This window comes from Chironomus tepperi, unplaced genomic scaffold (assembly GCF_022539635.2).
Source record: "Chironomus tepperi strain 1889 unplaced genomic scaffold, CSIRO-AGI_Ctep_v1 contig_8, whole genome shotgun sequence".
NCBI lineage: Eukaryota > Metazoa > Arthropoda > Insecta > Diptera > Chironomidae > Chironomus > Chironomus tepperi.
This window is the reverse complement of record NW_027226130.1, coordinates 710,648-738,637: the sequence shown is the minus strand read 5'-3', so window position 1 is coordinate 738,637 and position 27,990 is coordinate 710,648. Positions and strand designations below refer to the sequence as shown.

The following is a 27,990-nucleotide window of genomic DNA, read 5'->3' as shown; positions in this document are numbered from 1 at the left end:
AAAACAGTGCCCAGTTTATAGACCGTATTAAGTCTATGTTTTGTGTATCGACCGCAAGAGGTCGCTTTTGAAATTTTGTTATCTTTGTGAATCATTCCAAATCCTATAAAAAAATTGTATTTTTTCTGTATTAATTGCATTTATTAATTAATAAAACCAGTTTATATCGTTGATGTAAGTAACATTGCATGCCTTCATTAAGTTTGCATGATAAAAGTAACGCTAGTTAAGTCAAAAAATACCACTAACAAAATTTCAATGGGAGGAGAAATTAATGACGAAGTAAAAGTAATGAAAATCGTGAATTCTAAATTTAAATCATCGAGCTTATGGTGAATATGCATTCGTTAAGTAGTAAACAATGCATTAGATACAATTAAAGTCCACGAAAGTTGCCTTATTACGAAATAAGTTTTCATTCTTGCGAGAAAAAATTATCGATTTTTTGGTCATTGAGATCCAGTTGAATTTGGAGTTATCAACATCCAGAAAGAAAACAGAAACATATCAAAATGATTCCTATTGCGCCAATTCAGTTAATTTAAACACAATTGTTGTCATGTTATACAATTTAAATTATCTCGCATTATAATTTTATTTCAGAATTCGAGCATTTGAACCAAATCACGGAATGACTGACTCAAAATATTTTACGACCACCAAAAAGGGTGAGATCTTTGAGCTCAAATCAGAGCTTAATAGTGATAAGAAGGAGAAGAAGAAGGAAGCAGTCAAGAAAGTCATTGCAAGCATGACTGTTGGAAAGGATGTCTCAGCACTATTTCCGGATGTTGTGAATTGCATGCAGACTGACAATTTGGAACTGAAAAAATTGGTCTATCTGTACTTGATGAATTATGCTAAATCACAGCCTGATATGGCAATCATGGCTGTCAATACATTCGTTAAGGTAAGCATCATGATAAATTGACATATTTTTTGAGGATATAACTGACATGTTATGTGAGATATTCGTAGATTCCTACATATTTATTACAAATTTCTGTAGATTAAGTCATAAATTCATAACTTTTATGTATATATATTCCAATTGCAATTGTAAGGATTTGCCACATTCTCAATTGATGAAGGTAAAAATGTATCATCTACAATGCTTACAAATTTATCATGCTTCAGCAATGTAGATTTTTAGTGCATTTGACACTGGATTAGCTTAAACCGGATTATCTAAATCAAAACATTGGCTTAACTAAATCCAGAGAACTAAAACATTGAATTAGTGTTATTATTAGACTCAAAACATTGGCTTAGTGTTGTTTTTAGGCCTAAAACATTGAATTATCTAAATCCAAAAGATCAAAACATTGGATTAGCTTAATCCGTTGGATTAAAACATTGGATTAGTTAAATCCAATGTTGTCCAACCAAAATGCACTAAACTCGCTACTCCTAGTTACTTTAATTTACTATTCGCATATCGATCATGAATAAAAAAATTTGAAAGACAATTGGCAGAACTCCCCAAACAAAAATTTATAGCCGAATCATATTTACAGCACATAACATTTCATTTATATATTTCACGCAGTATTTTGTTACTAAAAATTAATCAGCAACCCATAAAAATTATTTTAATGCAATTCTCATACAAACTTTTTGTAGGACTGCGAAGATTCAAATCCGCTGATAAGAGCATTGGCCGTCCGTACAATGGGATGTATTCGCGTTGATAAAATTACAGAGTATTTGTGCGAGCCATTGAGAAAATGTTTAAAAGACGAAGATCCATACGTACGTAAAACAGCTGCTGTATGCGTTGCCAAATTATATGACATTTCAAGCTCAATGGTTGAAGATCAAGGATTTTTGGATCAATTAAAGGATTTATTATCTGATTCTAATCCAATGGTTGTTGCTAATGCTGTTGCTGCTTTGAGTGAAATTAATGAATCGTCAGCATCTGGACAGCCATTAGTTGAATTAAATTCAGCAACAATTAATAAGCTATTGACTGCTCTTAATGAATGTACTGAATGGGGTCAAGTCTTCATCCTCGATTCATTGGCAAATTATACGCCAAAGGATGAACGTGAAGCTCAATCAATTTGCGAACGAATTACTCCACGTCTTGCTCATGCTAATGCTGCTGTCGTTTTGAGTGCTATTAAGGTTCTCATGAAATTATTGGAAATTCTTTCATCCGACAGTGACTTTTGTGCTACATTAACAAAGAAATTGGCACCACCACTTGTTACTTTATTGTCATCCGAACCAGAAGTTCAGTATGTTGCATTGAGAAACATCAATTTGATTGTTCAAAAACGTCCAGACATCCTGAAACATGAAATGAAAGTATTCTTCGTAAAATACAATGATCCAATCTATGTCAAGCTTGAGAAATTGGATATTATGATTAGATTGGCAAATCAGAGCAATATTGCACAAGTTTTGAGTGAATTGAAGGAATATGCAACGGAAGTTGATGTTGATTTTGTTCGTAAAGCAGTCAGAGCTATTGGACGTTGTGCAATCAAAGTTGAGCCATCTGCTGAGAGATGTGTCTCGACATTGCTCGAATTGATTCAGACAAAAGTCAACTATGTCGTTCAGGAGGCTATTGTTGTCATCAAGGATATTTTCAGGTGAGAATTTCTAACGGTTTTGTAAAATTTGAATTTTAACGGTTTTGTAAAATTTGAATTGAAAAGATGCGAAAATTCAAAACATTGTAAGCCGTTAAAATTCAAAATTTTTAAAACCGTTGTCTCAAAATTAAAAAATAATTAATAAAATACTAACTCTATAATATCTGTATCTTCCAGAAAATATCCCAATAAGTATGAGAGCATCATTAGCACATTGTGTGAGAACTTGGACACTCTTGATGAGCCAGAAGCTCGTGCTTCAATGGTCTGGATTATTGGTGAATATGCTGAGCGTATTGATAATGCCGATGAGCTCCTCGACAGTTTCTTGGAAGGATTCCAAGACGAAAATGCTCAAGTTCAATTGCAATTATTAACAGCTGTTGTTAAATTGTTCTTGAAACGTCCAGCTGATACACAAGAACTTGTTCAGCATGTTTTGTCACTTGCAACACAAGACAGCGACAATCCAGATTTGAGAGATCGTGGATTTATTTACTGGCGTTTATTGTCAACAGATCCAGCAGCTGCAAAAGAAGTTGTTTTGGCTGATAAGCCTTTAATTTCAGAAGAAACTGATTTATTGGAACCGACACTTTTAGATGAATTGATTTGTCATATTGCATCATTGGCTAGTGTCTATCATAAGCCACCAACAGCATTTGTTGAAGGACGATCAGCAGGTGTCAGAAAATCACTTCCAAATCGTACAATTGCACATACAAATGATGCAGAACCAGCAGAGTCAGCAACAGTCATTCCAAATCAAGAGTCATTAATTGGTGATTTATTATCAATGGACATTGGCGCACCAGTTGCTGCCTCAGTTGTATCTCAACCACCTCAAAGTAATGTCGATCTTCTTGGCGGAGGATTAGATATTCTATTAGGAGGACCACCTGCAGCCGAAACAGCACCAGTTCCAAGTACAGGAAATGGACTACTTGGTGATATATTTGGAATAACTACCCAAACAACAACAATGATTGCAATCCCTAAAATCACATGGTTACCTGCAGAAAAAGGCAAAGGTCTTGAGATTCAAGGAACATTTGCAAGACGTGGTGGCGGTGTGTATATGGACATGGTATTCACAAATAAAGCAATGCAGGCTATGAGTGCATTTGCAATACAGTTAAATAAAAATACATTTGGTATGGTACCCGGTGCACCTTTACAAGTTCCTAGTTTACCACCAGGACAGTCTGCAGAAGTGTCACTCAAATTAAGCATCAGCGGTCCAATTATGCGAATGGAACCAATTAATAATCTACAGATTGCTATTAAGAATAATGTCGATGTTTTCTACTTTGCATGCTTAGTGCACGGACATACACTTTTCACAGAGGATGGACAATTGGACAAGAGAGTTTTCCTGTCAACATGGAAGGAAATTCCAGCTGCAAATGAGGTTCAATATACATTGAGTGGTATTGTTGGCAATGCTGATGCAATTGCAGCTAAGATGACAGCAAATAATGTCTTTACAATTGCAAAGAGAAATGTTGAGGGACAGGACATGCTGTATCAATCACTTAAACTTGAAAATAATGTTTGGGCATTGCTTGAATTGAAATTGACACCTGGAAGTAGTGAAGGCACACTTAGTTTGAAATCAAGATCTGTTGAAGTTGCACCAATGATCTTTACTGCTTACGATATGATCATTAAGTCATCATAAGTTGCATGTTGAGGAACTTACTGCTCATTATTATTTTTTTCCTTGATGTAGTAATTCAGAATTAAATTCCATTCAAATGAAGACGATTAGAAAGTATATAAAGGAACATTTATCTCGTAAATTATGATATCAAGTTATGATAATGATAGTAATTATTATTATTTACTGCAATTTATATTAATTAATATCAATTGGCAACTTATGACCTTTGGAACATGAACATTTTGATTGAAGTAGGCAGACACATGATGATTTAAAAACTGATGTTTAACTGTTATATGAAAAAATAATCTTTATTATAATCCTAATAAAAATGAAAAATATTTAAATCTTAATTATTGTGGTCTTTGAAATTTAACGGTTTTTTGATTTTTGAAAAACATTTTTTTCGCATCATTTTGGTGAAAAGTGGCGCGAAAACGTGAATATTTTCAAATGTTTTTAGTTTTAATTAAGAATTCTGATTTTTATTTGCATTTGTGAGTGTTAAAAAGTATTGTATGCTGATTCTCAACGACCTGTGAGTGCTGCGTCGATGGAATTAATTGGAACACAAGCCACTGAGTCATTTTAACTCACAATTTTTTTCTGGAAATCAAAAGTGAACAGGTAAGTATTAAAATAAATATTTCAAGACTACTTAGATGAATCAGAACTAGGATAAAACTGCATTAAATGCGTTGATGGTGAAATAACCAAGAAAATACGTAAAGAAAAAGTTACTATGAATCAAGTCATAAAATTTCATTGAATTTGTTTACTGTTTGTATACTAAAATATCTCGTGGTATTATTGAATGTCATTATCAGCAAAACGTAACTTGATTCAGAAACAAAAATAAAATATTTATCATTGATATTCGCAATCTTCTTAACAGTAATTGGATACAGCTCATAATAATGGCCTGAAATTCAGGAAAATTCCTCGTTAAAGAAGCTTGCATGCATTAGAGGATTAACTTAGATTTTATCTATCATTTTAATCTTATCATCCCTTATCATGATGACATGATTGATAAAAATGACATTATAAATAAAATTCACAAAATATTCTGTGCAGTTCAAACAAAACTGTTAAAGCGGACAGACCTCCAAAAAAATGGATCAAATTAAACAAAACTTCTTTATTATCGGTGGATTTCTTCTTACTACCTACTTCTCATCTATTAAATCACTTTCATTGCATCAAATGACACAAAGTTTAAAACAAACAAACATTTGTGAAAATATACAATTTGGTCTTCTGCCGTACGAACCTGATTGTTCATATTTTATAATTTGTCAAAATGGATATCCAAGAGTAGAACGATGTCCATTCGATACGACATTTGACCGGCATGCTTTTGCATGTACTCATGGACATAACAATCAGTGTGATAATAAAATTGATGGACCACCGAATTCGCCAGCTAGATGTCCAGAAGTTGACGATATAAATAATCCTGTCTTTTTACCTGATCTCAGTGACTGTAGGAAATACTTTGTATGCTCAAATGGAAGTAAAATAGAAAGAGAATGTGTCGATGGACTTTTATGGAATCCAGAACAAGAATGGTGCGACATTCCAGAAAATGTACCGAGTTGTAATTCTGGTGACTCAATAAATCCACCATCAACAACTGAGAGAGTACACAATTGTGCTGACTGGCATAGATGTCCTGTAGTTGGTCAAGGATATCTTCCGCATTTACAAAATTGTCAAAGATACTTTGAATGTATCAATGGAATTAGATTCTTAAGGTCATGTCCTCATGGAGAGATTTTTGATGTAAATACTATGAAGTGTGGTGATCCAGTTAGTTCAATTTGTGCAAAACACGCAGTATGTAGTGCATAATAATATGTTACGATGTCGAATAACTGTCTGAATCGAATTTAAAAGCTTTATTTTTATACCTATCATAATCCTTTGTAATTTGTACGAATTAAATTTAAGCTTGGGAAGTTTCCACCAAAATAAAGTTATAGTTGGGTTGGCAGTGAATGAAAACTAATAATAGATATGAACAAAAACTTTAATCAATGTGCGCATTTATCTATCGTAGCAAGTTGTGTCTTCTGTTTTCGAATCCTCTAGATTCAAAATTTTTAAGTTGATAAGCTTTTGTTGGAATTTCCGATGCGTAATAATCTTCCGAGCATGGAAAATTTGAGAAATAGCCAATGATATGCTTTTTGAGGTATGTCCTTGTAAAAGTGATTTGTGAGGTCCATGCCAACATGTATCCGAGAGTTAAAATGCGACGGAACCGTCAGGCCAACATCGCGTCTTACTCTTAATACACCAAAGGAGCGGTATCCTAGCGAACATGCTGTACCTTTCAGGACAGCTTGCTTAGTTTGCACTTGCTCAAAATGCCTGTGCCGTAAAATAGTTATTAATGCAGCAAAGTAAATACATTCTGTGTCAAAGCCATAAAGAACTTCATGTATAGATCCGCGAAACCAACAACGACAACCGCATAAAATATGAAGGAAGGATTGATCCTTTTGACGTATTAGCAGTTTAACAAAGCATCACTCAAGGAATTGGCACTATTTCATCAAGCAGCTGTGGTTTTACCCTCAATTTCAATACATACCCTAAGCTAAACTAAGTCGTTGTAGCCGTTTTAGCCAGTAACAGAAAACTGTTCAACCACTTTATTAACGTCCTGCGATTCACAGTAGATCAATACCAAACCAAAATAATTTGAAGACGATCAGAATTGAATTTCAACTATTTGAGTCTCTTTACCTCCACATCTAGATTCCCAACTCTGTTTCTCATAACCATGACCAACAAATAATTTTTTTTTTATTTTAAAATGATTCGTCATAAACTTATCAGTTCATTGCAATGTTTTGGGAAGCAGCACTCACTAATCTCTTGATAATAATTCGCAATACAAATAGAATGGTAAATTACAGGATATGAAAAGAAATTGATAAGATTATGGTCCAATTGTGTGCGTATAAAGGCATTTTATTCAATAATTCATTCAGTCTTTTATTAAACTTTAAAGTGAAAACAACAATAAAAATGAACAAAAGCTTCATATTCTTATCAGTATTGGCCTTACTTGTGCCACCTAATGAGCTATCCAATCAAATGGGTGATTTAAATTTTGATGAACTATGTGATGGATTATTGTTCAATGCCATACCACATCCAAGTAATCAAAATTTATTTATCGGATGTGTACAAGGACGAGGAACACTTTTTGGATGTGATGAAGCTGAACTAGTCTTTGATCCATATACTGTTAAATGTGTTGAATCATGGAATTTAGAATCAACAACCACAAATGAACCAATTACTACAACACCAACGGAATCGACCATTACTCAAGAGTCACCAACAACTACAATATCTTATTCGACGACTCAAGGAATATCCACAACACGAACTGGTGGTGATGGAAATGTTATTAGGTTTGTATGTCCACCATCTGGATATGGAAACATTCCACATAGAACTGAATGTGATCGATACTTTGAATGTATTCGTGGAATTCAACATCCAAGAACATGTTCAGATGATATTCTGTTTGATGTCATTACAAGAGTGTGTCAGCCAGCAGACGTTGCCTTGTGTGCTAATATCATACAATGTTCTTAAAAAAATAATATAAAATAAAGGCTTATATTTTTATACTTATCAGTTACTAGTGTTAATTGTGATTTCCTGGAAGTTTATCAACATTTTTAATCAATAAGGGATCGTTTATAAAGTATGTCAAATTGTGAAAAATTGCTCTGATGGTATTTGAGAGCTCTATTTTTGTATTAGAGGCAGAATTGGAAGGACTTTGAGAATCCGGACTCCAAAACTCCAAAAATGCGTCGTTACTGGAGATTGACTCCAATTTAAAACGCTTTAACTTTATATCTTAGTTTTCAATTTTCACCATTTATGAACCACCCATTAGTTGTTCTTATCATTTAGATACAACCTTTAATTAATAAAAGAAGCTTGAAAAAAAGCTTTATTTACACTACCCCTAACATACAATCAGCATACCCTCATGGTAGCGTGATATCACGACGATTAGTCAATACATTAGTAACTATTGTAGGAAATATGTCTTAACTGGGATCAAATGCAGCTTGTTGAACGTTGAACGTGATGTCATCAGGTTACTATATGAGCATGCACATTGTATGTTCGGTGCATTGTTGCTCAATGTATGCTTCGCGATGCACAAGATTATACATTTATTTTTACTACTTTTCTATCACTAAATTGATCATAGTAAACATTAAAATTGTATTAATAATATTTATTACTCTTACCAATAAAAATTACACAAAATCAATCATGGTTTTCCTAACAAAAGAACAAATTATCAAACGTAAGCGAGAGGCAAAATTTAAGTTCAAAACAGCCGTCCGCAAAGCTTTCTTCAACAAGAAATGGCTATCAGAACTCGACGAGAAAATTGGCGAGGATGTGAAGAAAAATGTTGCGATAATCTTAAATCGGACGAATAAGAAGGTCGGAATTACTTTGCTTGAAAAGAGCATTTTGAAGACGCCAATAAACAATAGAACTGAGGAGGAAGTGGACATCGTTAAGAAACTATTTGACAAAATTCCTTGTTTTCAAATATTTATGCCGGTAAGTCGTTGGATAGTTTTGTGTTTTCAAGGATCATTTAGGAGCTAGCCCGAGTGAATTGGCACTTAACAAATTGCAGAGAAGCTTAACCGTCTTAACGACGCACTATAACGGTTTTTTGACAATTAGGATTCCCAAACAGCACAGCATGATCGCATGGCTACTGTATTCTAGCCGTACTAACGACTATGTGGTTTGTCGCACTGTGTCGCTCGGGACTATCTTCAAATTATATGAAATATTCATTTTTAAAAGGATTTTTCTCTTCAAATTTCATTAATTAAGCCTTAATACTACTCAATATCCAACAATTACATACTTCCAAATTAATGACAACTTCAATAACACTTATAGATAATTCGAAAGAAACTCGCAAATGTCGTAGAATTTTATTTCTATCCAAAAGGAAAGAAATTATACTTAGAAGGTCAAGTATCGGAGTCAATGAGTTTTATAATATCCGGCGAAGTTGTCGTTACACGTTTAACATTCATCAAATCAGACAATGAGACCATTGACATGCCAGTTAACCTGCTCGGATGTGGCGAATCCTTTGGTGAAATAGGCTTAATCTACAATGAGAAACGATATGCATCGTGTACGGCAGAAAGTAAGTAGTTATAGTATTTAATGTTTTTTGCATGTGAGTAATAAAAAATGATAACTGACATGTTTCGTGATTTATGGTTCGATGATGATTGTTGCTTTTACTTGCTATCATATTTACATGCTTTAAATGGTATGAAATTTTACGGCTAGGAATTGATGAATTTTTATTGAAAACCAAGTTATGAAAGCATTTTTTAGGGATTTATGTGCATGTGATTTTTTGAGGAATTTTGTCAAGTAACATGACATATTGGCAAAATAGGATGGAAGGTAGGCCGATAGGTTTAGTTCTTTGGGATTCAATGGCTAAGCCCTAACAGACAAAGAGCATACTCGGCTAAATGAGCGTACTTCTGACTAAACTCAATCAATATAGTAGAGCAGTCTTAATTTTTAGTAGCAAGCGGAAGCCTACTTCAAGTGGAATCTGAAGAAAGCCATGGATCACAATTAATCTGTACGCAAAGTAAGAAAGTATGCTCATTTTTCGGAGCGTGTTCCTTGTCTGTTCTTGAATAATCTATTGATTTGTGTTAAGAATATATCAATATTTGATCAACGGTCAGTTCATATTTGAATTATCTAAGCAATTACAATTAGTTGATTTCCCCTTTTTCAGCTGTTAGTCCCCTTGTGTTTATTTAATCTGTTTTCAATCTTCAAACAATAAACATCTTTTAATGACTTATTTGATGCTGTTGCAAAGCTATCATCTTAAATTCTACTAGATTCAGCAGTTTTTTATAGCGAATAGTATTTCTAATCAACCTAAATACAATTCCGTAAACATAAACATCCAGCCAACAAATCAGAACAAAAATTCCAATTCATCATCATCAATAAATGTGCGTTAAAACTTATTACCTTATTGAATGTATTGAAAATATCGATTAGAGGGTGAATTATGGGCTGTTTCTTACTCAACATTCCCTACTTTTAACAATCCTCGTGGCTTGTCAATCAATACACGTACGAAAATTTGTATTGGAATCTACATTGTAGTTTTCCTCTCCTATAATTGTCGATTATGCAAATTTTTTCAATCGATGCACTGAATTATAGCTTTTTTCCATGCCTCAACTAGACTTTTGGGTGTACACAGCAAGAGGGGAGATACATGTTAGGCTTATTGTTTTTCGCGTGATGGCATACTTCTTTCAATCATTATATCCTTTAATTTGTTTTGCCTTGTTCTACCTATTTTATATATTTTTTTGTGATTTTCAGTTTTTCATTAGCTTGAAAACCGTCGAAAAATAAAGTCAGACTTGCTTGCTTTCAGTTTCTATAAATTATTTTATTCCATAGCCGACTGTGAGCTGCTGCTGTTGTACAAGGAGGATTTTGATAAAATATTAAGACCAACACTGGAGGCCAAACATGAAAATATTACAAAGGCACTTGGACGATTCGAGTATTTCAATAATTACACGACCGAAAAGGTATGATATTTAAATTTAATTGCGAATTTTTCTTCAAATTTTAATTTATTGTGTGAAGTGGTGAATTTAAATTAATTTTCATAAGATTGCGTGAGCGATTGACGAATATAATGAGATTGGCATTTTATGTAAAAAAACAGTAAAACATGAAAAAATTGAAAAAAAAATACCTTGTCATATTTGGTGCTGTTTAAGACGGGGTATTGCGGTATATTTAGTCATTTCAATTTTTTGTCAAAGCATTTAGTTATGAATTTGATGGAATTAGAGGCTGACTAGACGTTACTCATACAAAATTATAGAAGATTGAATTCATAGATTCCTATTTACGATGATCATGCTCAATGTCTAATTGACTGGAAGAGATTTTGTGCATTTTGTTCTGCAAAAGTTGAATAACTGACTAAGATGTTGTCCGTCCTAGCAATCTTGTTCAAATCTATTCCATTCTAGCACTATAGTCCAAATAAACGGTTACAGTGCTACTAAATTTGTAACAATACTATTGGACTGTTTTAGGTTATAAACATCCAGATTAGATAAAACAATCTTCATTAAATCAACTTGACTTGCAAAGCTGGCAATTGGTTTAAATAATATTATAATCTAGAGTATGGACTAGAAATAAGTAAGCATTTTAGCCTATCTGCTAATCTAATTGATTATTGGACAGAATCCATAATTGTTAGGACCGCTGAGAACATTACCTGAAAATTTTCGCCACCTTAATTAAACCTCTCCAAAACCTCACATGATCATCCTATCTTACTACCACAATCAATTAATCATAAAACCTGCAGGCTAGCATTTATCTTTGACAATATGTGAAACTACGGATGCCTTTTTTTAGTCAAATGAAACTCTGAACTGTTAAATTTCTCTGCCTTGTTCAATTTCTTGGGAAATGGAAGTTACAACCGCAAAAAGAAGTTGAGAAATTATTGAGCGCCTTGAGGCGAGTTACAAGAGTAATTTGACAGAGATTAACAACTGTGCATTAATAGTCGGCATATTTTATACTTTTATAAAGAGTATTGGTTTGAACTTTTTATCTAGGATTTGGAATGAATTTGCGTGGGAAATAAAAATTGTGAGTGCAGCAAAAAATGGCATATCGATTAAGCCTGATGTGCCAAATGGCCTGAGTGTCTCAAATAGCACAAGTCGGTTAATCGATTCAAATCCGACATCAGACCAGAGACACTCGAATATTCTGTCGAACTTGGCAGAAGGGTGTTCGGAAAAACTATGGATATGGGCATTAAGTGTTTACAAATCTGTCTATTACGGTGACTTTGTTGTGTCATTTGTTGCGTTCGTGTCGCTTTGTTGCATGAAGATCATCTGAATCAGAGACATGGCATGGTGGTCAAAACCTCTTCTCCTCCTTATCTTCCTTAATTGATTTCTCTTCACCCAAAATGAACAAAATCACTAAATATTCAATCTTTACTTACTTATCTAGATCAGAGAATGCTGCGTGATATCCAAAATAGCACAATATGATCCACAAGACATCATTTTCTCTCAGAATGACATTGTAAGATCTGAATCTATTTCCAATTATCTAAATCATATTTAATAGCTCTAATATCTTTGTATCTCAGTCGAATTTCTCATATTTTGTGCTGTCTGGTCAATGCATGATACTTCAATGCCTGAAATTGAGAGAAAAGCCAAACGGCAAAGTCACTCTAGTTGCGCCACGGAAACGTATGAATGCATTGGATATGGCAATTATAAAAAAATTTTCATCAGACAAATTAAAGTCCATAACGGACGGTGATGATGCGACCATAAAATATCAATTTGTTGATGTTGGAACATTCTCAGTTGGTGCCGTATTTGGAATTAGTGAAAATATTGAAAATCGGATAATTATAGCACGAACGGTTGTACAGTGTCTGTTGATTCCACGACTATGGCTGTTCCAAAAGGCACAAAATATTGGAAATGTCTGGCCGAGGATCAAGTTGTTCCTTAATTCATCGATTCCATCACAGCAGAAATTATTCGAAGAACATTTGAGGAACAAAAAGTGGAAAAAGTACAAGACGACAACAATTGAGCAGATCAAGCAGCACAACCGAATTTCTGATCCTGAAACAAGATTTTATAACATTCCAACTGTCTGTCGGATTCAAGAACAATAAATGCAGTAACTGGATTTTTAAACATTTTTATTTATTAAACAATTCTTCTTTTATTTTACAAATAATTTTCATTAGCTTAAGCTTATGGATGCTTTATTTGAGGTTTTGTGATATTTTGTGGATGGGATTTGCATAAAGGATGTCTGGATCTAATTTTGACAACAAGGTAGGAGTGTTAAGTGATTGGAAGTTTGAGTGATTTAAGTGTAATACTTCTCTTGGATGTTATGACTATATATAATATACACAGAACTAATTCCTACAAGTTGACACAAAGTCTATTGCTTCATCCACAAATTTAAAATTTCGATATTATCCACAAAAACATCAGAGAGTCCTGAATAGCATAGCATAGTAATGGGAGTCATGTGGTGTCCATGTTGCAGTTATCCATGTGACAGTTGTGTTCAGTGTGATTCATGTGACAATATACTTGTTAGACGTAAGGCGTCGGTGTGTTGTCGTTTTAACAATAAGACGTGAAGTTGCTCTGACAATACCGTGACAGTTGGTTTCAATCCAAAAATACAGTTCGCCATATTATGCTGCTCGGATAGGGCACTCCAACGCCACTGCATTGATGACAAGACATGAAGTTGCCCTGACAGCACCGTGACCACTGATTTTGGTAAATTTGCACCATACCACGTGGATACAACTGTTGCATGGCCACAATGTCACAACCACATGACCACCACTCCTATGTTGCGCTACTCAGGACACATAACCTATTTTTCTTCAAAAATTTATTATCATTTATAAATTAATTAATCATCCGTCTTATTTTAATAAAATAATAAGGCATAGAAGCAACAAACAATAAACTGGATAAGCAATACATTTTTATGGCGACTTAATAATCATCTTTCTTTTTAGTAATCATAACATTAAAAGTAACAAAAAAAAAATAATAATCAGGAAATATTTCATAAATAAAATAGGAAATAGAGAAGCAGAACTGGAAGTAAAAGGGATCTAAGTGTTAGACAGACTAAGTCTTCCTTCATATCATCTAGAAATTAGACTCAAGGATGAAGAAAAACAAACTAGAGACTCAGATTTTTATTGTACTTCCAACTCTCACTTGAATCTTCCTGAATTATTTAATAATAAATTGTTTGGTACGCCGTGATTGAGTGCGAGTACCTTTGAGATTATTCTAAAGTCTTCTGATGATCGTGAGCTAATGCCTGATTGTGCAAGAAGATTTTGTAATTGAACGTCAAATGTTCCGTCAACGGGAACAAGTTGTTGCTGTTGGAATTGCACATTCGGTGAGTTGAAACCAAAGTTTCCGGTCTGAAGTGCATCGTTACGGAAGACTCGATTGCGAGCTTCGGATTGTGGTGCCAAGTCGGTGAGTGATGGAAGAATGTTGAGTGGTGCTGAATTAAAGACTTGGAAAGGCTTTTGTGGTAATTCGAGTGTTGATGGAAGTTGACTGAATGTTCTGAATTCACCAGCTTGTCTGATTGGAAGTTCAAAGCTTGGAACCTGACTGAATGGATTGAATTCCTTGGCTGGTCTGTTTGGAAGTTCTAATCCAGTATTATGGAATGGATTGAATGAATTGAAATCTCTTGCTGACTTTACTGGAAGTTCCAAACCAATTGGTAATCTTGACACACCAACTTCTTGAATTTCAGCCTTTTGAATTTGTGGTTGCTGTCCAAATCCTTGATTGTTTTGCAAATTTTGTTGTTGTGCTTGGAATTGCTTGAATTGGAATTGCTGTTGACGTTGGAGTAAAGATTTTTGGAATTCTGGCTTGTCTGGATTGAATTCGATTGGTCCCTTGAATGGAAGTTGTTGCTCAACTGAAATTCCGACTGTATGTCCGACTGGAATGCTTGGAACGAATTGGAAGTTGGCATTTGGTGATGGTGGAGCGATAAGAGCGGCTGTTTGAGGTTGTGAGACTGATTGAGCTTGTTGGAGTTGTTGTTGTTGTTGTTGCTGCTGTTGTTGTTGTTGCTGCTGCTGTTGCTGTTGTTGCTGACGGAATAAGTTTTGTTGTTGCTGTTGTTGAGCTTCTTGTTGACGTCTTTGATCTTCCTCGAATCTTGATCTTTGTTCCAATAATTGATGACGTCTGATGAATTCTTCCTGCTCGCGTTGTCTAGCTTGTAAGATTCTAATCTGTTCCTCAAGTTGTCTCTGCTTCTCTTCATAAATTGAAATGATTCTTTGTTGTTCAACTGGAGCTTGTGATACATTTGGAAGTCTTAAAGTTGTCAATGGAGCTTGTGTTGATTGAGCAACAAATTCTGGTTGTGATGCACGGAATTCCATATTGATAATTTTCTTATTGTCCTTAGCTTCAGCCTGTGGATTTTTAAATAAGGAAATGATTTTGTTTGGTTGTCCATTAATGTCTTGTTGAACTGTAAATGCTGCCAACAATGGAGCTTGGAAGATCTTGACGCCATCCTTTGCAAGTTTCTCGATATTTTCACCATCGGAATTTGTGACTGGTGGTGGAAGTGTTGTTGTTGTTGTTTGTGGTGTGATTGGTTTGGTGACTGACTTTTCTGATGCCTTTTTCTTTGGCTTTTCCTCTTTTTTGTCGGCTTCAATTTGTGAATTTGTGCTGCGTGGTGACACAATGTTGTCTGACTTTTCAGCAAATGTGGTCAATGGATCCGGTGTAATACCAAAATTGATTTGAACTGTATCCTCATTGTCTGGTTTTGGTGGTGTCAAAGTTGATCGTGGGCGGGAAATGATGATTGTTTTGATGATTTCATTTTCGTCCGACTTATCGCCATCGATTGAGAATGAATGAACCTTGATAATTGCTGGATTATTTGTTACATCTTCAATCTCTTCGCTTGTAATTGTTGTGGCTTCATCACTCGATTCTGTACTATCCTCGCCTTCAAAATTGCTTAGTGCCTCAAGCAGTGCCTTTCGAAGTTTTGGATTAATTGTGACTGTCGTTCCATCAGAGGTCGTATGTGAAGAAATCGTCGTTGGCGGTGACTGTGTTATGGCAGCAAATGTGCATGACAGAAGTGCTATTGAGCATATGCCGATTAACTGTGAAAAAAGAAGAAGAATGGTTTGTTAAAAGAGATTCCATAAAGATAAAGATCAAGTATGTTAAAAATGGAATTTTTTCCACGGCAATTTAATAAAAAATACATTTAAAGTTATGACCGAAGTAAATTAATTCATGCATAGTTAGCATTTTATAGCTTTTAACAGAGATTTTACGATATACTTTTAACTAGATATGATGAATGACTCTATTAACTTACAATTACAAGATTGAATAGGTTTATGGGTACTACGGCTGGAAGGCAATGTTGTAGCTTTTTATACCTTTTTTGTGTTATTGTTTCCGTTTTCTCAGAAAAAATAACATTTATTGTTTGATTGTGTGGCTTTTTATTGAGTGATAAGATATCAATTATGACTCAGTTAATCTAGGTGAATCCCACCTACTTAGGTGGAAAGTTATTTTCAATTGCTGATATCAGAATGTACAAATAAATGAGTAGTAAATTTGAAATTGATTGTGACATTTATGAGAGTGTTGAAGCACCGCTGATTAGATTTGAAGAGAACAGGAACTCGTGTAAGTGTTAATTGTGAGTTAATTGAGATTAAAAATTGTCGGGGAAAATGTGACGGAAGTTGAAGTTTTTTGGAATAATTTAATCAATCTTTTTCGCGTCGATTATCGATTTTTTGCTTCAAAAGATGCTAACTATGAATTTTCAAATGATGCGAAATTTTGATTAAGATGAACAAATTTTAAAAAGATTAGAAATTTTTGCCTTCAAAATTATGCAAAATTTAAAGGCTTCAAATGACAATTTTAAAAAGATGCTAAATTTTTTGCTTTGAGTGATTCAAGTTAATGTTTGTAAAATGATGCAAATTTGAAAAGATGCAAATTATTTGCTTCAATTGATGGGAATAACTTGCTTCAAATGATGCGAATAATTTGCTCTAAAAGATGCGAATTAATTTTTCAAATGAAGCAAAATTTTTGCTTCAAAATACAAATTTCCAAAGTTTTTGAATTTAAAAAATTGGAAATTTGTGCTTCAAATGATGCAAAATTTTTGGCTCAAAAATCCGAATATTTTGCATTAAATCCAAAAAACTAAAATGTATCAAGCTAACAACATAGTTAACCCAATCAATACTAAAATAATTAACTCCAATCCAAGCAACAAAATCATTTTCGCAACTTTTCATCACCAATTTACCTGATTTTTACTAACGAGCTTTAAATAACATAGAATGAACAATCTGATTATGGTTTTCAAACAATATGTTCCATTTTCCACATAGTTTTACTCGCATGAAATATATCATTGTTGATAATAATGACTTTTTCGTGAAAATATTTGATTGTCGATGCTTTCTTAAGCTTGTTGATTGAATTGCATATATATTTATTATCTGCGGACGTGAACATAACACGTTAATAATAATCATACCGCCAAAGATGATCAAAGTTAATGAAACAATAAGTCACAAAAGAGAGAAGAAAATTTCTTGTGTTTTTTCGCTACTGAGTCTGATTATTGTGATTGCGGCTAATCCGATAAAGTCAGTTACGCATAATATTATTTATTCCTATGTATATCGACTATATCATCATAACATTATTACATCAGCCAGTAATAATCATTATTGAGTACAGTGTAGATATTTCCATTGTTTAGTCCGTGAATGAAATTGTTAAAAATCATTAAATAGAACTACAATCAATTCATTTCCAATCCGTGTTATTACACTGAACGATTTGTTTCCACAATTGTTCACAATACCTTTGTAGCACGCAATAAAATCATTTGCATTGGATATCAATGCTGCAATCATTGCTTGCTTAAGCTTTTACTCAGTTTCCGATTAATTACTATTACATGATGAACTCCATAACATCGTCTCTTCTGCATTTTATTATTATTTCTTGTTTTTTTCACAATTTCGTCTCACTTATGAAAACGATGTTAAAAAACACAACATTACTGCAAGTGCCGAGACATCTTTAGTCGGAAACTATTAGCAAATTGCGTTGTGAGAGAAAGTTTTTTTTCTTTACTTTATTTGTACATACATCTTCTTTTTTTTTTGGTGTAATAACTACTTTTTTGCTTCTTTCAGCGTGTTTTTGTAATAAATAATATGTCGTGTGATTCATTTTGAATGATTTTTGTAGCGGAATCGAGTATTGAGTTGATTTAATTAAGATAATTGAGAAGACTTTCAAGGATTTGTTGAGATTTGATTACTTTTGAAAGGGAAATGAAGGGCTGAAGGGTGTGAAACTATGTTGAGTTTTGAATTTGAATTTTGAAAATTCGTTAAATTTTTGAGTTTGTTTGCCTGTAAAATTACAATGGTTGCAATTTTTATTGTTATCGCATCCTGAAGTATGTTGGTTAAAATTGCGTCTTGAAGGGTGTTCAAGTATGTTGAATTTTAAAATTTAAATTTTGAATTTGAATCCGTTATATTTTTGAATTTGTATATTGGTCAAATTGAATTATGGCGTTAAATTTTAAACAGCTGCGCTTCTAAATTCAATTAAAAAACCTGAATTTTCCTACTTGAAATCTTAAGTTCAAAGAAATTCAGGAACTTGTAACATCATAAAAGCGGCGACATAACTCAATGAGTAGTTACATACCAGAGACAATGTAGTAAACAAAGTCTTCTCTTTCTGGTTGACGGCAATCATGGGAAAACCATGAATTAAAAATTGTAGATTTTTTTCACGTTCATAATAAATTAATGAGAAATTTCTCGAATTTGCTGCTTTTGAGCTCCTTGTTTTTAAAATTTCATTTAAAAATGTATCTTAACTAACAGGCCATTTGTAGTGAAAATTCATTTTTGAATATTAAACATCCAAACATGCGTGTAATATCCAAATGTTTAACACTTTATGTCTTAAGTCAGAAAATTTCTTTTCGCAGCATTAACTTAATGAATGTAAATTTCTATTGCCGCTATTCACGCATCACAAATTGATTGATTTGGAGAAATGTTAAACAGTTTGATGTGGTCGTATGTGGTAAGTTGAAGTCATCTTCTTCTACTTTTTACTCTATTTATCATACTTAAGATCGGTTTTCGGTCGTGGTTTAGCAATAATATTTATTATTTATGTGATTTATTAGTTATGAGGAAAGGAAATGATCTGTGGTTGGTTTTGGGAAGAGTTTATGAATGAATTTTGCTATTTTAGGTGCTTGTTTCGATTCTTTTGCCAATTGACTATAAATCAGGGTTTCGCACAATTGATACGGTCAGCAAAAGTAGTAAATAAATCAGAACTGGAAGTTAAATTGAGTTTGGTATGGAAAAGTCGTGTTTTGTCGACTCAACTCCATTCTAAATTCAGGTCAAATTCGAGCTCTGCCATAAATTTATGTGAAAATGAGTTAAAAATCTCCATTTATATTTAGAAAATTGTAACGGTTATTTTAATTTTGAAATTTCATTGACATAGTTGCAAACCCTTTTTGTTTGTTTTGATTCTTTAATTTACAAAATTTACAAAAAATACTTTAATTTAATTATTAGAATATTTAAAAGTTAAGAAACATCAATAACAACACAGCTATAAGCCTATAATACAAAACATTGTATTAACAATAAACACATCTTAAAAATATTCCATAAAACCATCAAAATATCGTAAAAAATGCAAAAAATCTTTCTTTTGGCACGTACAAGCCATACCATAAATTAAATCAGTATCATCATTTCCAATATGAAAGTGAAATTGTTGACCTGAGATATCTTCTCTTGAAAATTCCAGCTTAACTGCTTCTTTAGTAATAAAAAAAGATGCTTTATTGAGGTTCAATGTTAAACCGCACACATGTCCTTTTGTGACTTTCAACTTTTTCAATGCTTTCACTTTTCATTTTCTTATGTCTCGATGCACAACAAGAATTCAAAGACATGAAGTCTTCTTAATAATCAGTTGAAATTCTTCCTGCACTCTCTTCTGTTGCTGTATAATAATAATTGCGATGAGCTCATAGACTTTACTTTCATTTCATTGTTAAAAATTCATCTTGCGTTCGACATTGCATAAGATAATGCTACTGCTGTAATTTTCTACATATTATTACACTTCATAAAAAGATGATCACGATGAATTGAAGTACCAATGAGACACACATGTGTCGATAGAGATGAATGAATAAAGTCATTGTTGAAATATGACTGAAAATTGTGTGAATTGTCTCATCAATATTGCATAAGTTTTGGATGTTTTTGAATTAAAAAGGAAAGGACCTCTGATCACCTGTTGAATGAGTCTGAGAAGTTGCTCAAAAGTCTATTGTGCGAAAAATGGCAGAAATAGACGGAATGTTTGAGATTCATGACTTCAATTTCCACAATATTATGGCTAATTCTGGAGCTAGCAATAGAAACAGCTTCAGAGAAGCTATGAATCACAATTGATTTGGACTTTTAGCAAAGAATGTAAATAAGCATAGCTGACCATAGATATTCCTAAGTTGATTGTAGAGTCAGGGTATACAAGCTATACATAGGCGAATCTGGCAGTTCGAGATTAAGACCATTGTGGTCGAGTGGTTAGGCAACAGACCGGATGTCTGACTCATTCATTTCTGAGTACGTGGGTACGAATCCCAGATCTCTCAATCATTCTAAAGATCACTGTCGATATGATTCCTCACAATGCTCACCACATTACACTGACAAAGATCAACTATCTAATTATAAATTACCCACATTAAGTCCCAGATACAAAGAATCAAAAACCTCTTTATTCCTTAAATTGCAAATCCATTAATCAGTTTGTATTGATTAGACATAAATAGACTTGAGGTTCATGTCCATTAAATGGATTATGATTTATTGCAATTTATTAAGATGTGAATTATTGGTTATTTTGATTCAACAAAATAGATTGTGTCCAAATTTGGCTTGTTACTTCTTATTAGAGTTTTGATACAATACGATAAATCATGATATTATTGTGTTGATTTGTTTATAGAAATGATTTTGAAAGATATTGGCAATTTTATTGGATTGATGATGGGATTTTTGGAAGTTGATTTGTTTAGAAGACCGAGTTGAATAGACTGCGGTCATTCGGCCATATGAATAGTTAACAGGAAGGCACACTGCGTTGAATTGCAACTTCTGGCTAGAATGACGTTGAAATTCCGGTTGATAACATTGAGCCAAATCTACTTCGGTTCCGATTTTCGGCCATTTTCACACCATGTACTTGCCGGGGTGTGAAATTCATAGCAAAATCCACAAAGTTGAAGGTTTCAACTAATCCATGTTACACAAGTCGATTGATCGATCCTTAATTCGCTACTAGGTTGGTGAGACTCTGACATGGTGTCTGCAGATCGAGGAAACTCTTGGGATTGAGGGATTTTGGATCGATCAACCAAATTGTGCTATTTGAATAAGCATACAGTTGACTTATCTCAGGGAAAGTTTAGAGACATTCTTAAAGAGTAATTTAGAGACATTCATAATCTATCCAAGTACCTAACAAAGAAGCTATTAGAAATTCATCAAAATCATAAATTCACATAACATGCTGTTCTCAAGTTTATTGACCAATTCCTCCATATCACGTTTAATCAATTAAAATGACTACAAAATTCAATCCACGACGCCGCATATGACATTGCTTATGTATGACACTTATGCTTTATTTTATTAGAAATATCAAATTCTTATTCAAAACCAGTCAGTTTTTCTAACAAAGAAGAAGTAAAGTAGTCGAGCAGGAAGTAAATTTAAATTTAATCAAAATATATCTTCTTTGTGCATGCGTACGATTGTGTCTCACAGTTATGTTTTCTTTATTTTTTTCAAAAAACTACCAAAAATAAGACAAGAAAAAGCTCAAAATTTGCATAGACTATTAGCATATCCACTTGTGAACTTGATTTCATCTAAAAATATTTTTCTTTAACAATCATCACGATGAAATGAAGTTTGTTTGCAAATTGATGATAATTAAGTATGCCAATATCCACAAATCACATCACAAAGAATCTTTCTCGAAATTCATTTGGAAATCATAAATCCACATAACCTCAAAGAATTTGGTGAATATATCTGAATAGCATTAGAAAATGGCAATGTCATGGATTCTCAAGTTTACTGGTTGACCAATTCCTTCATATCACGTTTAATCAATTAAAATCAATTCAAAATTCAATCCACCACGCCGTTATATGACATTGCTTAACAGACACTTTATTTTATTAGAAATATCAAATTCTTATTCAAAACCAGTCAGTTTTCTAACAAAGAAGAAGCTAAGTAGTCGAGCAGGAAGTAAATTTAAATTTAATCAAAATATATCTTCTTTGTGCATGCGTACGATTGTGTCTCACAGTTATGTTTTCTTTATTTTTCAAAAAACTACCAAAAATAAGACAAGAAAAAGCTCAAAATTTGCATAAAGTATTAGCATATCCACTTGTGAACTTGATTTCATCTAAAAATATTTTTCTTTAACAATCATCACGATGAAACACACATGTTTGTTTGCAAATCCTCATGATCACATTAAGTATGCCAATATCCACAAATCACATCATTAAACTTTCTCGCTTTCATTTGGATATTTAAACTATTTTCTTTGTGCTGAATTGTTGTTTGGAATTTTGGTGAATATATCTGAATAGTTAGAAATGGCAATGTCATGGGAGTTAGGGGTATAGTTTTAGGTATGTTTGCTGAATAACGGTGAGAGTGTAAATGTCGAGAATTGGTCAGTCTGAGTCAGATTGTCTTTTTTGGACTTTCTGGCTGCATTTTTCAATTCCATGAGACACAATAGGAGTACATTTGAAGAAGAATCTGAGGTGTATTCAAGAGACCATCTGAGACTAACCACCTAGGGGTATCGAGGCCTACAGTTTGAACAACACTGCTTTACACGATGTGACTGAATTGTTTTACATAAACACAGGCGTCAATTCATTAAATGAAGACATTTATGTTCTCACCCATGTGAGAAATGGGTAAAATAAAAACATTTATTAAAATCACTTCCCATATCAGCAATTGAGCATTGTTAGTAAGATAATTTCAGACCTTTTTTGTGTATCTTAATCCATCATAATTTTGATGCACATAATTAATTCCGTAAAAACTGTTCAATTTGTTATGCAAAATTTTGTGCTGCTCAAAAATCCTTTGTTTTTGTTATGAGAAATCTATGAATTTAATGTGTGGATGTAAATGCGGCAAAGAATTCTTACTTCTTTAAATCCAAAACTAAACCATCTGTTTAACGTCACGTTTCCTGCACAACTCAATGTGAAAAGTCACTTCTTAGTGGTTAAGATCAAATTACGAAAATATCTTTTTCATGTCTATTTAAATTATTGCTTTTTCATGGCTTGTGTCTCTTGCCTTTATGTCTAATGCTTTTTCGTGTGATTTTTGTATTTTAATTTTTATTATTTTGCAAGTAATGCTGGATCTGGCACGAAGGTATAAAGACAGAATGAATACAGAGTGGTGCACGTATGTATATGATTTTCTGTTGGATGTACCTTCGTGAAAGATAGCTCCAAAGATAAGAATAATAGTTCAAGTTGGAATTAAGTCAAGATTCAAAGAAATATCATACATCTTATGAGTTAGATAGGTGATGTAAAGTCTTAAGAGCGTGAGTTTGATTCCTACTTGGGAGAAATTAATGAGGTTGCATTCCTGTTCTGCTCATTTCCGCTAAGCATTCAAGGTTTTAAAAAATCTAGAGCTTCTTTGGTATCAAAATAAAGCTTAAATGATGAACGTGACTTCATGTAAAACTAAGCTTGACACTACCATAGAACGACCTCAATGGATTTTCGTTATGGAGACAGTCTAGCTATGCCACATACTTGGGTAGAATTGACTGCGTCTAGTCGACTTAATGGCTTGTTATAAACGTGACATTTGCAGAATTTGTCTTGAAATGGTCAATTTTATATCTTGACATACAGTTGAATAGTCACAGTCTGCTTTACTTTTAATAGTGGAATAGAAGCAAAGCTCTGATTGACACACTGCTACATACAGAGATCACTGAGGAGCATTTGGTATTGGTGTTCGGAAAGGGCAGACATTAACAGAGCCAGTTTTAAACGTCAATTGAGAGAGGGCGTGGATCAAGTATGTTCTGAATGGCCAGTGAAATATGTAAGCAAGCAAGCACACAGAAGCAAAAGTACTTATCTAAATCTCCGAAAAATCACTAATCTGATGGTAGGATTCGAACCCAGGAGTTCAAATTCAACACAAACTTTTGTGACCCGCACCTTGATAAGTGAGCTATCAAGGCACTTTTGCTTCTTAAGCTACATACATATTAATATGCCACAATGATGTTAAGCTATCCTAACGATATTGAGACTACCCTATATGCTACTCAGGAATGCTACAAATTATTATATTCATCAAATTCCATTCCAATTATTGTGCTCCACTGATCTTTTGATCCATTATTAGCTCATTACTTTTTAACGATCCCAATTTGCAGCACCAAAAAGCAACATTTTCTATCCATAGAAGCAAATTAAACTCTAAGCATCAACACAGAGCCTTCTTTATAGCCAATTATAGTCAATAGAAATCAGTTTTCGCTCACATTGTATCAATATTCAAAAGCTTTAATTTTGATGCCAACTGTTGAAGATGAATTAGTTTAAATTAAATTAACCAAAAAATGCTCACTTCCGATTTACATAATTTTTGGTCATGCAATTATGCTCATAATTTTGTTCAATTATTTTCTCGGTAAGGAAATGCTTTTTTTTAGTTCCTCAAAAATTAGTTTCTCCTTTTATGTCAAAAGATGCTTAAAGCCACAAATTGCTACTTTCATTGACCAATTTCCATATCGGAATCGGTCCATAAATAGAAGCACTTTCCATAGACATAATTAAAAGTGAGAAATCTCTTGTTGCTGGATCTAACAAAAGACATCCAATAGTATCGATGAATGATTGACACAATGTCGGATCTTCTTTATATCCACTTCTGAAGCAGCTGCTTAATATCTTTATATAAATCTTCTTCATACCTTAATGATGATTATCTTCATACTATTATACTTTTTTTTATTACTTACTACTCAGTTAGGCTTAAGATAGTGCAAAAAAATAAGCAGAGCTAAATATAAGGTGTGAGGCGTGAGAAAATAGACGTAACATTAGAAACAATAGATTTTTGAGCTAGACACTAGCTTCTATCTTCATGTCCATAATAATCTTGATAACTTTTGCTTTTATGCACATTGTAATGTGCCGCAGCAGCAGCATGAATAAGAAGAAATGAAATTAAATGGAAATGAGAAGAACTGTCCATAGTGATTATATCTTTTTATGATTGTTATGTAATTATGCGTAGTTTTTGGTGAGCTTTAGTGTGGCTGAGCAAATTTTTACAGACCCGAGTGACATAAGTTAAGAATATACCGCCATGGAGCTTTTAAGGCTAGGTTAAACAACTTTTACTATACTATATAGAAGCCGCCTTCGTTTGCAGCTAAATGGTCGTCATTTGGCATCAAAATCGATTCGGCTTCCATTTGGTATTAATAAGATGGTTAGCGGAGCCTTAGAAGCTTCATGGCGGAGTTGTTCATTTGTGTCGCTCGAAAAAGGCTTCTTTTGATCAGACAAGAAGCATTATCATGAGTATACGCACAAAATTGAGCATTCTCAGTCATATTAAGTGCATATACTCATGAGCATGCTCATTTAGATGGCAATGCTCACTGTCTTTTAGGGATCTTTGTAGGAATTTTATCAATATTGAAGCTATTAATGTTAATGCTTGATACAAAATTTGACACATTTTCAGCTTATCGACACTTTCTAGCAGTGGTGGACAACCTGTGTAGCACGGCACATCCTAGTGTATCGCCAAAAATTTTTGGAAATGGAATGAAGCATATGTGGTCCCGTGTACAGTTCCGGTCAAGCCGTGACACGACAACGTGTACCATGACAGATAAAGGTTACCCACCACAGCTTTATCGACACTTGACTCAAGTACTTATTATGATGTAATTAAGTAGTAATTAAATTAACTGATAAAAAGTGGAAAATTGCAGTCAACAATCATTATCAAAATAATAAACAAACACTTGATATGACTTAAGAGGCAGGGATGTAGTCAGAGAAGAGAGTAGCCGTATTTGGACAAACTACTTATATTTGCTAAATAAAAATCTAGGGTTTGTTCAAAATTGAAGGCCTGAAGACAAAGAACTCAGGCGATCAGCTTTAAATGCGATTCTGGCCGAATCCTACAAAAATCCAACGACCTAGAGGGCAGTGCTGTGTAAACTGGAAATGACATGAACCGCATACTGTCGGCTTAGGCTTTCCATAAAGTTGCGGTGGCGTTAAAAGCTCGGACAATACTGATCCCTAACAGACAATGTGTATGCTCACCTAAATGAGCATGCACATGGGTGTACTTAATCAATATAATTGAGCATACTCAATTTTGTGAGCACACACATGAATATGCTCCTTGTCTGTTTAAGGATCTAGAGGACTACGTCCCCAAAGTTTGAAAAACACCAGTCTAACTACACATCCTTATCACATTTTATTATTCATCACTAATTATCCCTAGCTTGAGAAAAGAAATCAATCCGTTGACAAATGAATAATGTTCTAAAATTTACACATGAAATGTCATTAAAGCCTTCATTTTTAACAATGGAAAGACAATATTCATCACTGGTAAAGTCCGGCTGATTTGGTGCCCATTGCAATGGAAACGATACTTTACTTCCAGAATTCGTCCAATACCAATCAGTTGGTGACATTGGTGTCATAGCCATTCCGTCAGTGTGTAAATAAGAATATTCTGAAGATTGAATGAACTCGTGTTCCTGAATCATAGACATGAGTGCATTAGCTTCACTCAGAGTCTCAAATGACACCAATTCAGTATCAAATGATTTACAAATGGATTTAGCGTCTATCCAATCAGCGACAGCATATCTAGACACAAAGTATGTCTTTTGATATTCAGACTCATTGTCTGTGTATCCTCCTGAATATTATAGGCACAATTTAGATTAGTAAGTCACAGAATTAATTCAAAAACTCTTACGATAGCTTCCAATCTTTACAAATGCAATTTCGTTGCGATCTCTGACCACATCTTCACTTTTAAGCGTCGTGGATTCTTCATCGCAATAAACAAAAGAGCAGCAGAATGTTATAATACCCAAAAATACTGTTGACGTTTTCATTATTCGATAATGACTGACATAATAACAAATTTAATCAATTACACAACAAGCTTCAATAGACATTTTATTGGTACTCTTGATATTAGGATTGATAAGGGGCTGTTCACTTATTTAGGGACCTCCATTTAGGGAAGGGGATGGGACAGAAGGTGTCGAAGGCAAATAGTATAGAGTAAACGTGTCAGACAGGAAGGTTTAAGAGCGGAAATTATCGGGAGGATATCGGGGGGTGTCAGGGCGGAAAGTTTGAGGACGGGGAGAGTCGAAGCGGAAGGCTTAATGGTATTGGTTGTCAGGACGGACGATTAAAGGCTATGGATGTCGGGCCGAAGGATTATGGAAGAAGGTGTCGAGGAAAGGGCTGTCAAGAGGATGTATCGATAGCAGATTCTTAACAGACAGTCTTAAAAAATCTTTAAGTTACGTAACAAATGAACAACCCCTCAGATAAGTCAATCACATTAAAAACAATCAGCTACGCTAAATATTAATTTGACCGTGCAGGCTTAAAAAAGTCAACTCTTTGGCATACGAATGGAGCGGTTAGATCACATCCAATATCATTAAATCCAATAGTACTAGGCTCATTAGCTGTAAATCCGAGACAATGTTCTCTTCCATTAAGAAAATCCGGATGTCCACCTTGCCA

The 27,990-nt window shown here is 33.8% G+C and overlaps 5 protein-coding genes and 1 long non-coding RNA gene across 7 annotated transcripts in view; 4 read left to right on the top strand and 2 right to left on the bottom strand.

The window, feature by feature from the left end:
- The first annotated feature begins 19 nt into the window (after positions 1–19).
- On the top strand, positions 20–4,622 carry AP-1-2beta (adaptor protein complex 1/2, beta subunit). Of its 2 annotated transcripts, none has more exons than XM_070653085.1 (4): positions 20–174; positions 604–910; positions 1,624–2,603; positions 2,784–4,622. In XM_070653085.1, the coding sequence occupies exons 2-4, from the start codon at positions 632–634 to the stop codon at positions 4,285–4,287; spliced, it is 2,763 nt and encodes a 920-aa protein (XP_070509186.1). In that variant the 5' UTR covers positions 20–174; positions 604–631; the 3' UTR covers positions 4,288–4,622. The 2 variants fall into 2 exon arrangements, with proteins under 2 accessions (XP_070509186.1, XP_070509177.1); XM_070653076.1 differs by lacking the exon at positions 20–174 and adding an exon at positions 251–535.
- A 734-nt stretch (positions 4,623–5,356) lies between these two features.
- Positions 5,357–6,283, top strand: LOC139100458 (protein obstructor-E-like). The gene has a single exon (XM_070653052.1). The coding sequence runs from the start codon at positions 5,386–5,388 to the stop codon at positions 6,121–6,123; it is 738 nt and encodes a 245-aa protein (XP_070509153.1). The 5' UTR covers positions 5,357–5,385; the 3' UTR covers positions 6,124–6,283.
- A 946-nt stretch (positions 6,284–7,229) lies between these two features.
- On the top strand, positions 7,230–7,937 carry LOC139100581 (probable endochitinase). Its single transcript, XM_070653235.1, has one exon. It carries the CDS (start codon positions 7,309–7,311, stop codon positions 7,885–7,887), a length of 579 nt encoding a protein of 192 aa, XP_070509336.1. The 5' UTR covers positions 7,230–7,308; the 3' UTR covers positions 7,888–7,937.
- A 1,048-nt stretch (positions 7,938–8,985) lies between these two features.
- On the top strand, positions 8,986–13,671 carry LOC139100986 (uncharacterized). Its single transcript, XM_070653807.1, has 4 exons — positions 8,986–9,496; positions 10,804–10,937; positions 12,403–12,477; positions 12,545–13,671. Exons 1-4 carry the CDS (start codon positions 9,331–9,333, stop codon positions 13,088–13,090), a joined length of 921 nt encoding a protein of 306 aa, XP_070509908.1. The 5' UTR covers positions 8,986–9,330; the 3' UTR covers positions 13,091–13,671.
- A 96-nt stretch (positions 13,672–13,767) lies between these two features.
- LOC139100985 (uncharacterized) overlaps positions 13,768–27,990 on the bottom strand; it is a 45,081-nt gene continuing 30,858 nt past the window's right edge. Inside the window, exon 3 of the mRNA XM_070653791.1 lies at positions 13,768–16,129. Within this exon, the coding sequence (XP_070509892.1) occupies positions 14,171–16,129 (1,959 nt within the window). The 3' untranslated portion in view covers positions 13,768–14,170. The remainder of the gene's footprint in view (positions 16,130–27,990) is intronic.
- On the bottom strand, positions 26,664–27,554 carry LOC139100810 (uncharacterized). Its single transcript, XR_011545474.1, has 2 exons — positions 27,200–27,554; positions 26,664–27,139 (listed from the first exon to the last, which is right to left on the bottom strand). It is a non-coding gene; the product is annotated as an uncharacterized lncRNA (long non-coding RNA).

What these genes read in the sequence shown, in the direction of transcription:
- AP-1-2beta (XM_070653076.1), top strand. Translation starts at nt 513, where the DNA reads ATGATTCCTATTGCGCCAATTCA. An exon ending in CTGTCAATACATTCGTTAAG is followed by an intron (nt 911 to 1,623) that starts GTAAGCATCATG and finishes AACTTTTTGTAG; the next exon opens with GACTGCGAAGATTCAAATCC. An exon ending in GTCATCAAGGATATTTTCAG is followed by an intron (nt 2,604 to 2,783) that starts GTGAGAATTTCT and finishes TGTATCTTCCAG; the next exon opens with AAAATATCCCAATAAGTATG.
- LOC139100458 (XM_070653052.1), top strand. Translation starts at nt 5,386, where the DNA reads ATGGATCAAATTAAACAAAACTTCTTTATTATCGGTGGATTTCTTCTT.
- LOC139100581 (XM_070653235.1), top strand. Translation starts at nt 7,309, where the DNA reads ATGAACAAAAGCTTCATATTCTTATCAGTATTGGCCTTACTTGTGCCA.
- LOC139100986 (XM_070653807.1), top strand. Translation starts at nt 9,331, where the DNA reads ATGAGTTTTATAATATCCGGCGAAGTTGTCGTTACACGTTTAACATTC. An exon ending in ATAATTACACGACCGAAAAG is followed by an intron (nt 10,938 to 12,402) that starts GTATGATATTTA and finishes TTACTTATCTAG; the next exon opens with ATCAGAGAATGCTGCGTGAT. An exon ending in TTTTCTCTCAGAATGACATT is followed by an intron (nt 12,478 to 12,544) that starts GTAAGATCTGAA and finishes TTTGTATCTCAG; the next exon opens with TCGAATTTCTCATATTTTGT.